We start from the raw sequence: 14,526 nt of genomic DNA on the forward strand, positions 1-14,526 counted from the left end.
CTTCTGGTTCAGAGACAGAGCCCAGCCCCTACTCTCGGTGTCTGACCCTCTCCACATCTCCCAGGTCCTGAGCAATGAGAAGACCCTGACGCTCAAAGCTGTTCGCCAAGAGGACGCAGGGAAATACGTGTGCCGAGCCGTGGTGCCCCGGGTGGGGGCTGGGGAGCGAGAGGTGACCCTGACTGTCAATGGTAAGACCCCACTCATGCCAGGGAGCGGGTGGGGGGCCAAGAGGGTCCCCGGCATTGCTCCGAGGGGTTGGTTTCTGCTCTGGGTCTATAGCGTTCCATCCACCTCTTCACGTCCACGTCAGAGCCCAGCCCTGACGTGAGGAGGGACCCGGGTGGTTTCCTGGTCACCTCCCTCCTGTGTGCTGCTTCCACAAGATCTCAGCCCTAAGAGTGACGGCTGATGGATTTTTTCCTGACCAGGTAAAAAGGTGAGAGGATCACTGGGCAGCCAACATAGATCCCACATCCATCCTTTGACCTTGACCTTGGCCCTGGCGGGGAATTTTAGAGGGCATCTCTGTGACTCCTGGTCTACCTCTTCCCTTTGCGTTAGAACCGGTCAACCGGGAAGACCCACCACCATCCCCACAGGGCCAAGTTCAAGGGGTCCCCTGAGGGCAGGGAACTGGTCTTATTGTATATAATAAGGTCACAGCATAGCAGGAGAGAACAGTGTGAGTTGCCAGAGAGCTGTCATGTGAGATGTTGAGGGCACAAGGCCTGGATCTCGGGATGTAGACGGTCACAGAGAAGCGGGAACCTAGCTCAGGTCACACCCAAGGAGGCTGGAGCGGCAGCACGGGGGTTCCGTGTTCCTGCCGTCCTGTGCGCTCGGCAGCCAGCTCGGCTGGTCTGAGGGGGTGAGGACGCTAAGGGCACCCCGACCCCGCGTTTCCAGTCAACTTCCCTCTGCTGGGTTTCATTTCGGGGTGAGCCCCGGCAAGAACCAAACCACCGACCCAACTCTGTAGGGCTGCTGCAGACCAGGGCCCAGGCGAGGGGCTGAGCCAAGACCCCGAAGTCAGCCCGAGTGGCTTCATCTCGACCCAGGAAGCTGCCCACTGACAGCGTCATCTGGCCTCCCCTTGCTAGAGACCGAAACCAGCTTGGCACGTCCTCACCGCACCCCGCCCCCGCCCTGTCCACTGCTGGCCCCATTAGCCAGCCTGCTCCATCTCTTTCTTCTCCCTCCCCCCCACCCCCAGAGGGAGGGTGAATCCACTCAGACCCCAGAACTGTCTGTCCCGGGCAGAACCCGGTCTCGGGAGCCTTCCTGCCTTTCCTACGTGTCCCCAGGATGCCACCAATAAATTGGTGCTGCAGGGCTAAAAATAACAGCATCTGATCGTGCCTCCGTATATCCATGGCAACACGGGCTGCAGCCTTTTCCTGCCGGCACCAGGCCCTGGTGAAATCAGTGGCCTCCCCACTGCCCCGTCTGGGAGGGCACAGGGAGTCGTGCTGACCCGTGACCGCGGCCAGCTCCGCTCCGACGGCCCTGTGACCAGTCCGGCTGGGGCCCTTCAGACTCACATGTGGCCCCACAAGCCTGAAGCTTTTCAAGGAGCATCCTCCTGTCTGGGAGAAGCACGGTCAATAGAGGAGGGACTGAAATGTGTGTCACTTCAGGCTTTCAAGCACTTTCCAATGGGCGTCAAAGCGGTTTCTCGAGGCGGGAACACACACCTCAGAGGACACTTGTCTTGGATGGGACACCCCAGCCTGGGCCCTGGAGTCTCCAGGGTGTGATCTGTATCCTCCAGGGTACTGCGTTCCAACCCCCTCCTCTGCCTCCAATCCTTTGGCACAGGCTCCCCTTGGCCGCCAGGAAGGGAAACACCCGAGAGACCAAAGTGAAGCAAGGAGGCAGGGGGATGAACGGACTGGCCCGCAGAGAGGACCCTGCCAGCCCACACTGGAGTAGACTTGGGAATGAACTTATCTGTACTTGTGTCTGGAGAACAGGCGGAGGGATGGTGAAGACCTTTGGGCAGGGCCTGGACCCAAGGGCCCCACACTACCGACAAACCCCAAATGAGATGAGGTTCTCGTCCAAACGCACCCAGGCCGGGGGATTACTGCTGGCTGTCGCCCTTTGGGGAATAAACTTACCTAGATCTCGACTGATTGGGCTCAAACCTGGGATTTGCAGAAACGGGATGGAAAGCATACCACTGCTGCATTCTGATTCCCCTAACCCTGTCTGCCCTCACCCAGATTTCTATTCTCGTATAAGGAGCCCTTATATGTGTATGTATTTTGTTGTTGTTCAGTTGCTCAGTCATGTCTGACTCTTTGCAACCCCATGGACTGAAGCAGCCAGGCTTCCCTGTCCTTCACCATCTCCTGGTGTTTGTTCAAACTCGTGTCCTTTGAGTCAGTGATGCCATCCAACCATCTCATCCTCTGTCACCTCCTTCTCCTCCTGCCCTCAATCTTTCCCAGCATCAGGGTCTTCCCTGGTCACTTTTAGAACAGCTGAGACACCCCACCCCACCCCCACCAGGGAAATCCTAGTTCCTGGGAAGTGAAGGCAAAGAGGTTTTATGGGATCATCACTTTCCGCCCAGCAGCACGCCTGCCTTTCAAAAGCCAAAGGCTTCTTGGAGCTAAGGGATCTAATAGAGAAACCCCTGAGGGTAGGAGCCCTTATCATGAGGGTCCCCCCCACACCCAGCACCAAGCCATTTCCCAGCCTAAACGCAATAGGAGTCACCTCGGCGATTCCCACGACGTTTCTCCCCTTGGCTGAGAGCTACTCGTGGAGATGCAAATCTGCTTTAATTCAGGTGGCTAATATACAGCAAATACGTTTGCAGCAATTTTTGTTTTGTTCCCATCATAAATCTGCCCGTCCTCCAGGTCCCTTGCTTTAGTTCTCTTTCCTGCCTCCTAAGCCCCAAACTTTACCCCAGGGATTGAGAAGAGGGCACAAGGGTTTCTGCCCCCTCACCCTTCGCCTCAGCCACCCAGCCCAGCCAGGAGCCCGAGTCTCCTCCCTCCCAGTCTCATTCCCAGATGGGCATAATGAAGGAACGACTTGGGTTAACAAACAGGCAGAAATGGACAGGAAGCACTGCCAGATTCCTGGTGGATCTTCCAGGCTGTCTGATGCGGTAAATGAGCCAAGTGTCCCCGGGGACATCCATGATCATGACCCGTACACCCATGCACACCTGGGCCGGATTTGATAACGTTGAGGTCAGCTTTGGAGCCATGGTCCCACCTGGGCTGGCTGGTATGTACATGGAGGCAGACAAGATGATGAACTAAGGGATCTCCTGAGACACCTGTGAGATGAAGGCTGTGAGCTATCCAGCCCAGTCCATCTATGTGGGGTGATTCCCCACTTGGGGGAGGAAGACCTTTTATTTCCCTTCCTGCCTGGTTTGCCTGGCCGGAAAGGACACTGATTTGTTAGGCAAGCGCGCCCTCTACTGGAGATATGAGGGAATGGTTTGAAATCCAAAAGCTGACTAAGACAGAGATGACTTTAGTTTGCCAACAAAGGTCATAGTCAAAGCTATGGTTTTTCCAGTAGTCGTATATGGATTTGAAAGTTGGACTATAAAGAAAGCTGAGCGCCAAAGAATTGATGCTTTTGAACTGTGGTGTTGGAAAAGACTCTTGAGAGTTCTTTGGACTGCAAGGAGATCCAGCCAGTCCACCCTAAAGGAAATTAATCCTGAATATTCATTGGAAGGACTGATACTGAAGCTGAAACTCCAATATTTTGGCCACCTGATGCGAAGAACTGACTCATCTGAAAAGACCCTGATGCTGAGAAAGATTGAAGGCGGGAGGAGAAGGGGACGACAGAGGATGAGATGGTTGGATGGCAACACCGACTCAATGGACATGAGTTTGAGTAAGCTCCAGGAGTTGGTGATGGACAGGGAGGCCTGGTGTGCTGCAGTCCATGGGATCACAAAGAGTCGGACATGACTGAGTGACTAAACTGAACTGACTTTAGCTAGGGGAGGTGACATTTCCTTCCTTCCTTCCTGACACCTCCCCCACTCCCTTCTCAGGTTTGCCGCCTCCTTTTTAAAGCTCTCCCCGCCTGCCAGGTAGATTTCTCTCGCCTGTGGCCTGTGAGGTCCGTTAGCACTTTGCCCGGTGTCAACCTCATCTCCTTCTATCACCACCACCATCTTCTATTACAGCTCTTCATGTGTCTGGGAATCCTGATTTAGAGGCATTCGCTCACTCATCTTCTCCTGAAAGGTTTATGACTGACGCCTCCTTTATCTCTGAAGCCCCTGCTACATGTTTGCTGAATGGATATATAAACTTCTGAACTCGCTGCGAGGGGTCCAGCCGGGGGCCCGCCCCTCCCGATTCTCTGATATGATGCTGTCTCCCCAACAGGACCCCCCATCATCTCCAGCACCCAAACCCAGCATGCCCTGCATGGGGAGAAGGGCCAGATCAAGTGCTTCATCCGGAGCACGCCACCTCCCGACCGCATCGTGAGTGCCTGGGGGTGGGCTTGGTAGGGGGGCGGTGAGCAAGGGGGACAGCCACCCCCCCACACACACACTGAACAGTCTGGTGGGTTATCTCTGCCTGCAGCTACTCAGCCATCTGGCTGGTCAGTCTCACCTCTGCTCTCCCTTTCTTATTGGGAAAAACTTCCTTGGGAAAGCATCAGGAAGACAAAAGTCACAGGCAATTTCTTTTCTCAGGGTGCGGTGTGCTGCTCGCCCATGGGTGTGTTTAACTCTGCTCTGCCTCTCAGCTGTGCCTCTGACCACATTCTACATCCTGTGGGCAGAGGGGAAAGAGGGCAGCAGAAGAAAAAGATAAACCATCTCTTCCCTTTCCTGGGTTCAAGGCCAGTCGTTAGCAAAGTCATAAACAGGAAGCAGTTATAGTCAGCAGACCCCTCTCTGCACCTCCGGAGGCCTCCTCTGCTTGGCTGTCCATGGAGGACGCTGCGCCATTTATCAAGTTTTCCCTGCAAAAGCATCACTCCATTCTCCCTGTCCCCTTCCTCCAAACCCTGCTCCCCACAGGGCAGTGCGGCTGAGGCAGCCCAATTAGCTCACTCCTGGCCCCCCTGGGTATTTACCTTTGTAAAAGGGGGGGTCTTCCAGCCAAGTTCAGCTGAAACTAGCGGGAGCTGGGGCAGAAGAAAAAGAGAGGCAAGCCCCAGGGCCTGGGTGGTCCTGCCGGAAGACTCAAGTTCACAGGGCAGCTTTACCTTTTCCAGGGACGGCGGTGCCAGAGTGGCGGTCAGGGGCACATGCCCGACAAGTAAGGTGCCCTCCTGTAGATGAAGACATTACAGTTACACCCTTCCTCAGGGGTTGAGCTCATTCACTGTGTGAGTCACACAAAAATGGCAAGAGTTCACAGATAGGACTAATACCTGTGTTTCTCTGTTCCTTTCGCTCTTTTAATGGTTTTTAAAATGTAAGTGTAATTATATTTCATTGTCAATGGAACATTATCAACACTGTCCCATCGTGGATAATATCCAGTCCACCCCGAGCATGTTCACACAGTCTTTGTCTTCTTGGAGATGGGACTCGAGGCCAGGGGTTCTCAACTGGCAGAGTTCTGCCCCCGGGGAGCATTTGGTGACAGTATCGGATGCAGTTAAACACCCCCACAGAGCCCAGGGCACCCCCAGGAGCGACCTGGAAGTGGCTCGGGGCGCATCCACCCCACCCTCTAGCACTCATTCTGTTGCCGAACACTGCAACAAGAGGGGTGGGGTACCGTGTACCTGAAATGGGTCTGAGAATCAGTAACATCACCATCCTAAACCGAGCTAGACGAAGATTCTCTCAGAGCACAGCCTTTGTACAGAGTAACAAAACCAGACTCAGTCAGCCTGGGGCTGGTCTTCACCACCTGTCAGGGGCATCATCTGAAGGAGGAGCTCCCATTGCTACCCCAGGGCCCCCTGCTCACCCAGGGAAAATGTTCCGACCCAGAGCCGCATAGGGACCCTTGTCGATGGAAACACCCTTTGAGGTGGCCCAGCCTCTAAGCCTGCGTGTGTGTGTGTGGGCACGCGCATGTGCTGTCTGTGGGGTGGTGGGTGTATCAGTGTTGTGATGTGTGTGTGGGGGGCTGCGTGTATCCGTGTTGTGATGTGTGTGTGTGTGTGTAGGGGGGTGTGTATCTGTGTTGTGATGTGTGTGGGTGTGTGTGTGTGTATCCGTGTTGTGATGTGTATGTGTGTGGGGTGTGTGTATCCGTGTTGTGATGTGTGTGTGGTATGTGTATCCGTGTTGAGATGTGTGTGTGTGTGTTATGTGTATCCGTGTTGAGATGTGTGTGTGTGGGTGTGTGTGTATCCGTGTTGTGATGTGTGTGTGTGGGGGGTGTGTATCCGTGTTGTGATGTGTGTGGGAATGTGTATCCATGTTGTGATGTGTGTGTGGGGGTGTGTGTGTGTATCTGTGTTGTGATGTGTGTGTGTGTGGGGGTGTGTATCCATGTTGTGATGTGTGTGGAGGTGTGTGTGTGTATCCGTGTTGTGATGTGTGTGTGTGTGAGGGGGGGTGTATCCGTGTTCTGATGTGTGTGTGGGGGGGTGTGTGTGTATCCGTGTTGTGATGTGTATGTGTGTGGTGTGTGTGTGTGTATCCGTGTTGTGATGTGTGTGTGTGTGGTATGTGTATCTGTGTTGTGATGTGTGTGTGTGGGGGGGTGTGTATCCGTGTTGTGATGTGTGTGTGGGTGTGTGTGTGTGTATCCGTGTTGTGATGTGTGTGTGGGTGTGTGTGTGTGTATCCGTGTTGTGATGTGTATCCGTGTTGTGATGTGTGTGTGGGGGTGTGTGTGTATCCATGTTGTGGTGTGTGTGGGGGTGTGTGTGTCTATCCGTGTTGTGATGTGTATGTGTGGAGGGGTGTGTAACCGTGTTGTGATGTGTGTGTGTGTGGTATGTGTATCCGTGTTGTGATGTGTGTGTGGGGGTGTGTGTGTATCCATGTTGTGATGTGTGTGTGGGTGTGTGTGTGTATTCGTGTTGTGATGTGTGTGTGGGTGTGTGTGTGTATCCGTGTTGTGATGTGTGTGTGTGGTATGTGTATCCGTGTTGTGATGTGTGTGGGGGGGTGTGTGTGTATCCATGTTGTGATGTGTGTGTGGGTGTGTGTGTGTATTCGTGTTGTGATGTGTGTGTGGGGGTGTGTGTGTATCCGTGTTGTGATGTGTGTGTGTGGTATGTGTATCCGTGTTGTGATGTGTGTGTGTGTGGTATGTGTATCCGTGTTGTGATGTGTGTGTGTGTGGAGGGGTGTATCCGTGTTGTGATGTGTGTGTGGGGGGGTGTGTATCCGTGTTGTGATGTGTGTGTGTGTGGTATGTGTATCCGTGTTGTGATGTGTGTGTGTGTGGTATGTGTATCCGTGTTGTGATGTGTGTGTGGGGGGGTGTGTATCCATGTTCTGATGTGTGTGTGGGGGTGTGTGTGTATCCGTGTTGTGATGTGTGTGGGGGTGTGTGTGTATCCGTGTTGTGATGTGTGTGTGTGAGGTATGTGTATCCGTGTTGTGATGTGTATGTGTGGAGGGGTGTGTATCCGTGTTGTGATGTGTGTGTGTGAGGTATATGTATCCGTGTTGTGATGTGTGTGTGTGTGTGGGGTGTGTGTCCGTGTTGTGATGTGTGTGGGGGGGGTGTGTATCCATGTTGTGATGTGTGTGGGGGTGTGTATGTGTATCCGTGTTACGATGTGTATGTGTGTGTCTGTGTGTATGGTGGTGGGTGTATCCATGTTATGATGTGTGTGCATGCTGTGCTGTGTGCACACGTGTTGTTATGTGTGCTGTGTGGCAGTGATCACGACTGTGGACCTGGCCGTGTCCACCCGGGGGTGGGGAGGCCGCCTTGTGGTCCTGGGGGGTGGTCCTGGGGGGTGACCTCCTGATTCTGTGCACTCGGGCAGGCCTGGTCCTGGAAGGAGAATGTGCTGGAATCGGGCACATCGGGCCGCTACACGGTGGAGACGGTCAGCACAGAGGAGGGCGTCATCTCCACGCTGACCATCAGCAACATCGTGAGGGCGGACTTCCAGACCATTTACAACTGCACCGCCTGGAACAGCTTTGGCTCCGACACGGAGATCATCCGGCTTAAGGAGCAAGGTGGGGTGGCCAGGACTGCCAGGTCCATGGGCTGCGGCCGCTCCCTGCGAGGGCAGGGCCCCAGGCGAGGTCCTCCAGGGTCCTGGGGGGCACAGAGCTGCCTCCAGGGTGCCCCTGCTAAGCTGAGGGGTGACCCTTGCACTGTCCAGTCCCTGGTGTGCAGGGGGCCGGGCTCAGCCATCTGCGGTTCCCTGGGGGACACAGGAGACACATGGACCACTGTGCTGGGAAGGAGATGCCAGAGGGCAGTGTGCAGGCTCGGAGGAGGGAGCCTCAGAAGGGCGTGGAGGGGATTCCAGAGAAGCTGGGCAGGCAGTCTGCCAGCGGCGCTCCGGGTCCTGAGGTTGGCTGCAGGTCTCGCCCCTTTTCCAGGGGCTTAGTCCAGGGCAGACAGGACGGTCCAGGGGGCCTGGGCCCTGGCAGCCTCTGACCACTCCCAGATGAAGGCCCACCCACAGGCTGCCATGCCTTGGAAGAGATTCTGGGCTGAGCAGGGGGCCTCAGGGCTACCCTGTGGATCCCACACTGCTCCCAACACTGCCTCCCTGATAGATGCTGCTTTGCATAATGCTTTGCCCACATAATTTGCATAATATCATCCACACATCATCCCAACCCTCCCGGTCCCCTGTGGCTTACCCTCCGTGTCTTCCCCTCAGTGCCCCCACTCCTGTGCCCCCCCTTAGTGTCCGCACCCCTACCTCCTCAGAATCACCACCCCCCCCGCCACCCCACGTCTCTCTCTCTCTCTCTAGCCCCATTCCCCTGGAGCCTTTAAGTCAATCTGAGCCAACTCCAAGTTCAGGTTGGCTAGTCCAGATCTGTGGGGTGTCCCAGAGCCATGACAGGAGAGGGCACCCCCACCCCCACCCCTCTGACCCTCCAGATGGCTGCCCCCACCCCCACCCCCAGTCCCGTCCCACCCTGGCCAGCCAGGCCCTGGCTGTGGACGCTTGCTTTATTTCCAAACAGGTTCGGAAATGAAGTCGGGAGCCGGGCTGGAAGCAGGTACGAAGGAGACATGAGACTCCCGGGATGGGGAAGGGACCGCTGGGCTAGCGGGGGAGGGAGCCCAAAGCGGGGGTAGGGAGGCCGGGGCAGGCCGCTAACTTCTCTGCCCTCCCCCCCATCTTGAGGGTTTAGTGCACTCAGAGCATCAGGGCGAGGTGCCCAGGCAGGGTGGGTCTAGGGACCCCCGAGACCTGTCTCCTCTGTGGCTGCGCCCGCAGGCTCCCTGCATTCCACACACCAGCTCCTGCTCCTCCCTGTCCTCCCTCCCGTTCGTCCTCTTTGGAAGCCCTGGCTCCTCCCCTCTGGGGTCAGCTCCTCCCCTCTGGGGTCAGCAGCTGGCCTGCCCAACACCTCCCGCTTCTCACCATCACCACCAGCTTGACCATCGCTTCCAGGACACCAGGGCTGCCCCACCCTGCTGTGACCCGCACAATCCATATTAACCCCACGCTTTCCAATGGCTGGCTCCTAACACCACTCTTGCATTCCCCATGGAACTGTCATCTCACACCAGGCCGCTGGGCACTGCTTCCCTCCCCAGGGACTCGGCAGCCAAGGGGTCACCAGGCTTCCTGGGTTGAGTTGCTCTGTCTTGGGACCTCCTCAAGAGGAGAAGCCCCCACTCCCAGGGAGAAACCCAGAAAAGAGAATCAGGACTTTGCAAGCCAGACCCCACAGTGTTGACAAAGGCCCTGATGAAGATGTGGGATGCTCTGCCCTGGTTCTCCCACCACACTGGCCCAGAAGGAGCTAGGACTGGTCAGTTCCTCCCACAAGCTCCTGATGGGGCCCACGCACACCCTCCCCTCTGGGCAGACAGCCACTTTAAGAGCATCAGTCCCTACACAGACCACTCAAGGAGGCAACACAGACTCCTGTGTTCCCCCTGTCTCCACCTCTCCTGGGTCTGCACACTCCTCTGAGCTCCCTGACACCTTCCTTGGTGGCTGAGACTCCTAGGGTGGAGAGAAGACTCAGTCCCTCTCCAGGGACATCCCAGAGAGCCCTGTCTAGAGAGGGACACCCTGTACAGGTGACCCAGCAAGGAGTTTCGCACAGGCCTTTATGGAGGGAATGCCACCCTTGAGTGCCCCGCCACACGGGACCCTCTCCCTCTGCCCCGTCCCCCCGATTAAGACAGTTCTCCAGATAAGATGGTCACACACCCATGCCTCACCCAGCTGTTAATGACTTAAGGAAATGTGGCCTCAAGGACACCAGACGCAGAGACCACCCTAGATACCACTTTCCTTATTCTTGGATTTCACGGTCATTGAGGCCCAGGCAGGTTAAGGAACCTTCCACCTTCATCCTTTGCTCTGGGCTCAGCTGAAACAAGACCAGAGTTTTCCAAGGACTCCTAGACTTCCTAGGAGTCTAGGAGAAACTTAAGTCCAACCCAAATTCATCAAATTCAAAAGCATTGCACCAACGAACTTCCAAAGCAGTTTTCCTTCCTGCGAGGAATTGAAACCTGAGATGGAACCATCTCACTGGCAGAACCAGCTCATGGGGCTGGCTGAGGTCAAGTCCGTTGTCTCGCCCCTGACTCTTGAGACCAGGCCAACACCTCCCGTTTGTTGTCCCCTGGCGCCCCTACAGGGGCCTCAGCCACCACTAGGCAGGTGATGCATGGACCTGTGTGCAAGTCCTGGGCTAGAAGGGAAATCCCACAGTGACAGCTGACACTGCCCACCACCGCGGCACCCGCTCCTTTGGGAGAGGGACCCTCCCTCTCCCGCCAGCCTCTCTAGGGGCTGCGGTCTGCCAGGTTCCTCCTCTTTTCTTCTCTTTAAAGAAAACAACAGTGCGAGACGAGAGGCCAACCCCCGTTGAAGACAGACACCTGGAGTCCCAGTCATCTACCCTGAGAACATCATCTACCCTTGAGAGCAGTGGGAGAGGACCTCAAAAGTCCTCTAAAAGGGACTTTGCTCTCGTTGCATCTGCTGTGGTCCTCCTTCCCACACAGACACGGGGGCAAAGGCTTGGATAGTTTCGGGTACCAGCTTGTGCCAGCCTTTACCTGCCTGCATTCATCTGTATGAATCCCAAGGGCTTCCCCTGGTGGCTCAGTGGTAAAGAAGCCCCCTGCAATTCAGGAGATGTGGGTTCGATCCCTGGGTCGGGAAGATCCCCTGGAGGAGGAAATGGCAACCCACTCCAGTCTTCTTGCCTGGAGAATCCCATGGACAGAAGAGCCTGGCAGACTACAGTCCATAGGGTGGCAGAGTCGGATGTGACTTAGCGACTAAACAATGACAACAAAAACCCCAGCCCTCCCCCACCCTCAAGGCAGGCGCTGTTACCATCCCAGTTTACAGATGAGAAAGGAGAGGTAAAGTTGGTTGGTCTGGGCCGTACAAAGGCTGTGAGAGTGGAAGATGCCATGTGACGCAGTGTGCGGAGCTGGGCAGGACGAGGAGGGTGGTTAAGAGGAGACCCGGGTTTGCACTGGTTCTACTGCATCTGCGTGTCCTTAACCAAGTCACTTGACTTCTCTGGGCCTCCGGGTGTCCATCTGTAAATAGGAGGCTTGGACTCTGTGAGCCCTAAGCTGTCCCTCTCCCTGCATTCCTTAGTTTATCCCCCCATGGACACTTCAGGGCCCCACATCTTATGCTCAGACCCCCTCTGCCACCACAGAAAGGTCTGGACCGTCTGGAAGAGTGACCCCGCCACCCTAACGTCACCCTCCCCCCTCCCTACCCATCTCTACTGGAGGAGGGCGTGAGACAGACTCCAGGAACTCGGCAGGAAGTGGAGCCCTGCCTGGCTGGCATTCCGGGCATCTCTCTGGCAGGGTGGGGTGTCAGGATTCCTGCCTGGGAGACTGGCAGGACTGGGCCTCTCTCCTTAAAGAGGTGGGGGGAGGGAAATCCCTGGTTGTCCAGTGGTTAGGACTCTGCAGAGGGCATAGGTTCAATCCCTGGTTGGGGGACTAAGATCCCTGTATGCTGCACAGCATGACCAAAAAAATTGGAAAAAAAAAAAAAAGATTTTTTTTTTTTTCCCCAAAAAGAGGTGGGCGGGGAACTGTGATCCTGCCGTCCGGCCTCTAAGACTTGCCTGTGGCACCTTCCACCTGCGATGCCCAGGCCCTCAAACTACCTCAGACCTGAAAAGTCTCTGAAAGCTGGTTGTCCATGTCCACCCCCAGCCCCGGGAAAGAGAAGAGAAGGAAAATCAGAGCGAACAAAAGCAGCAGCAGTGACCATCTGCCAAAGAAAAGCCAGGGACTTAGACTCTCCCGGTTTACCCCTGTGGAGCGCTCAGCTGCACCCAGGCTCGCCTCTCATCTCCACGCTCCCCTCCCCTCCCATGTCTGCTTGCTTCGTCTCCCCCTCATCACCACTCCCCATCTTTCTCAGTCCCCCTGCCCCCTCCACGTGACCCCTGTCCCTGCCCGAGCTGACCCCCGTGGCCTCTGCCGGAGCCTGCCCAGGCCCCCGCGGCCTTTCCCAAGTGTGCCTGTGCCCAGAGCTGGGCAGGGGCTGAGCCCAAGGAGCTGGGTGGGGTCCCCCAGGGGAGAGCTGTCTGTCCTGGCTTCCCCGTCAGCCCGCCTGCTTCTCTCCCACAGAGGCTGTACCGATGGCGGTCATCATCGGGGTGGCCGTCGGAGCTGGCGTGGCCTTCCTCGTCCTTCTGGCAACCATTGTGGCCTTCTGCTGCGCCCGCTCCCAGAGAAGTACGGGAGGGAGACCCGGGAGCTCGGGGAGGGGGACAGAGGAAAAGGCAGGGCTTAGGCTGCCCCGAGAGCAAGTAAGCGGGAGCAACAGGGGCCCCGCCAGTGCTGTGAGCTTCAGGGCCAGGGCCGGGTCTCACGTGTATCTTCCCATGTGCGGTGCTTTGCCCCGCATCCGGGACACAGTGGGCACTCGACTGATGCTGGGCTGGACAGAAGTGGACGTCCTCCCTCAGGGCCATCAGCTGGCACCTTGGATCAAACACACACCACACTCCCTGTGCTTTGAGAACTGTGCTGAAATCCCTCGGCGGGGGCAGGGAAGGGGAGAATCCTTGCCCTCCAAGATCTGCTAGTCCAACCAGAAAAGCAGGTCACCCACACACGAAAATAAACAACAAAAGCATTCAGGGAATTGCTTCGTGTGGATTCTTAAAAGGCCTTTAGTCATTAGGCATAAAATGCGGGTGTTGATGCCCTCTTGAATCGTGTGCGCCTGGACTCTCCATCCTGAGCGTAGCTCTGAAATTCTGTGTGCTAGACAGACACGTGGAAGGGTAGGTGGGACGGCGGAGCCGTGGGAACAATAGAGACACAGTCTTGCAGCCCCACCTCTTCTACCCCGTGACCTCCGGGCAAGCCACAGCTACTCCAGGCCTCTGTTCCCTCCTGTGTGACAGCAAGGGGTCAGCTGAAGTGACTTTCAGGGTCCCACCCAGCACTAACATTCTATGGGCATAAGGCACCAAGTGAATCAACAGAGGAAGCCTGCGCCCTCCTCCACTTGGCAGCCTTCACGTGTTGGAAAAAGGCTGCCTGTGTCCTCCCCTCCAAGCCGAGCAGCCTTGCTCTCTTGAGGGCTCCCAAGGATGCAGTGTCAGGCCCGCCCTTCCCACCCACTCAATGGACTTCATAGGGAAGTGTATTTTAGCAGCAATTTCCCAGCAGAGCTCTCCAGGTATCAATGGGCTTCCTCCTCTAGAAGCCAGTAAGCTTTCCATCACAAAAGCTGGACCACGCTAGCACAGGGGTGTTTCCACTTCGGACGGGAGCTGGACCAGAGGATCTCCAGGTCCTTTCCAAGAATCGGAGGTGTGATTCTCTGAACAGAGAGACCAGAGCCGGGTAGGGCAGGTCAGAGAAGACTTCTAGAAGGAGGTGAGAATTTAGTAGGATGACCAGTGGCCATGGGAGCAGCAGTGAAAGGCTGAGAAACGTGCAACCAGGAGCCCTTAGAGGAAGCACTCTGAGGCCCCTACAGCAGCCCACAGCACATCCGGACAGGTGTTCTATTACTGGGGTGGGAGTGGGAGGGGCGGAGGGGGAATTCATGAAACTGCTGAGTTCAGGGGCTAGAGAGTAAATCCAAGGGGAGCAGGGAGCTTGACAGCTCAGGCCCTGAAGTCTGAGGTAACAACTGTCTGTCGTCTATGCTTTCTTATTTTATGTCCAGATCTCAAAGGTGTTGTGTCCGCCAAGAATGACATCCGGGTGGAGATTGTCCACAAGGAGCCCACCTCGGGCCGGGAGGCTGAGGAACACCCCACCATCAAGCAGCTGATGGTGAGAATGTCATCGTATCCCTGCCCCACCCAGACCTCTGTGCCCTGAAGGCCCCAGAACCAGAGGCTTCCTGATGCTCTAGATGCTCCTGAGAACAAAGCATCAGCCAAGATGTGCTTCTCCGCCTCCCCCAGGCCCCCCACCTCAG

At 56.2% G+C, this 14,526-nt stretch overlaps 2 protein-coding genes across 16 annotated transcripts in view; one reads left to right on the forward strand and one right to left on the reverse strand.

The window, feature by feature from the left end:
* Window positions 1–14,526, forward strand: part of KIRREL3 (kirre like nephrin family adhesion molecule 3) — a 604,223-nt gene that overhangs the window by 582,632 nt on the left and 7,065 nt on the right. For 3 of the 6 annotated variants that reach the window (XM_086383694.1, XM_086383696.1, XM_086383698.1), the window contains 6 exons: window positions 65–191; window positions 4,383–4,483; window positions 7,921–8,119; window positions 9,092–9,127; window positions 12,711–12,818; window positions 14,269–14,378. In XM_086383694.1, the coding sequence (XP_086239820.1) occupies window positions 65–191; window positions 4,383–4,483; window positions 7,921–8,119; window positions 9,092–9,127; window positions 12,711–12,818; window positions 14,269–14,378 (681 nt within the window). Of the gene's footprint in view, window positions 1–64; window positions 192–982; window positions 2,133–4,382; window positions 4,484–7,920; window positions 8,120–9,091; window positions 9,128–12,710; window positions 12,819–14,268; window positions 14,379–14,526 lie in introns of those variants that run through there. The other 3 variants (XM_086383695.1, XM_086383697.1, XM_086383700.1) reach the window with 2 other exon arrangements.
* The window catches only part of ST3GAL4 (ST3 beta-galactoside alpha-2,3-sialyltransferase 4), a 111,079-nt gene that overhangs the window by 32,633 nt on the left and 63,920 nt on the right, over window positions 1–14,526 (reverse strand). For 2 of the 10 annotated variants that reach the window (XM_086383732.1, XM_086383722.1), the window contains exon 11: window positions 5,218–5,283. The exons of 7 other annotated variants lie outside the window; for them this stretch is intronic. In XM_086383732.1, the coding sequence (XP_086239858.1) occupies window positions 5,218–5,283 (66 nt within the window). Of the gene's footprint in view, window positions 1–4,616; window positions 4,779–5,085; window positions 5,284–14,526 lie in introns of all 10 variants that reach the window. One more of the 10 variants, XR_015157565.1, reaches the window with a different exon arrangement.

The sequence above is a fragment of the Bos grunniens genome, chromosome 29 (assembly GCF_055505025.1).
Source record: "Bos grunniens cultivar Pamir isolate PY7600 chromosome 29, Bosgru_T2T1.0, whole genome shotgun sequence".
Classification (NCBI taxonomy): Eukaryota; Metazoa; Chordata; class Mammalia; order Artiodactyla; family Bovidae; genus Bos; species Bos grunniens.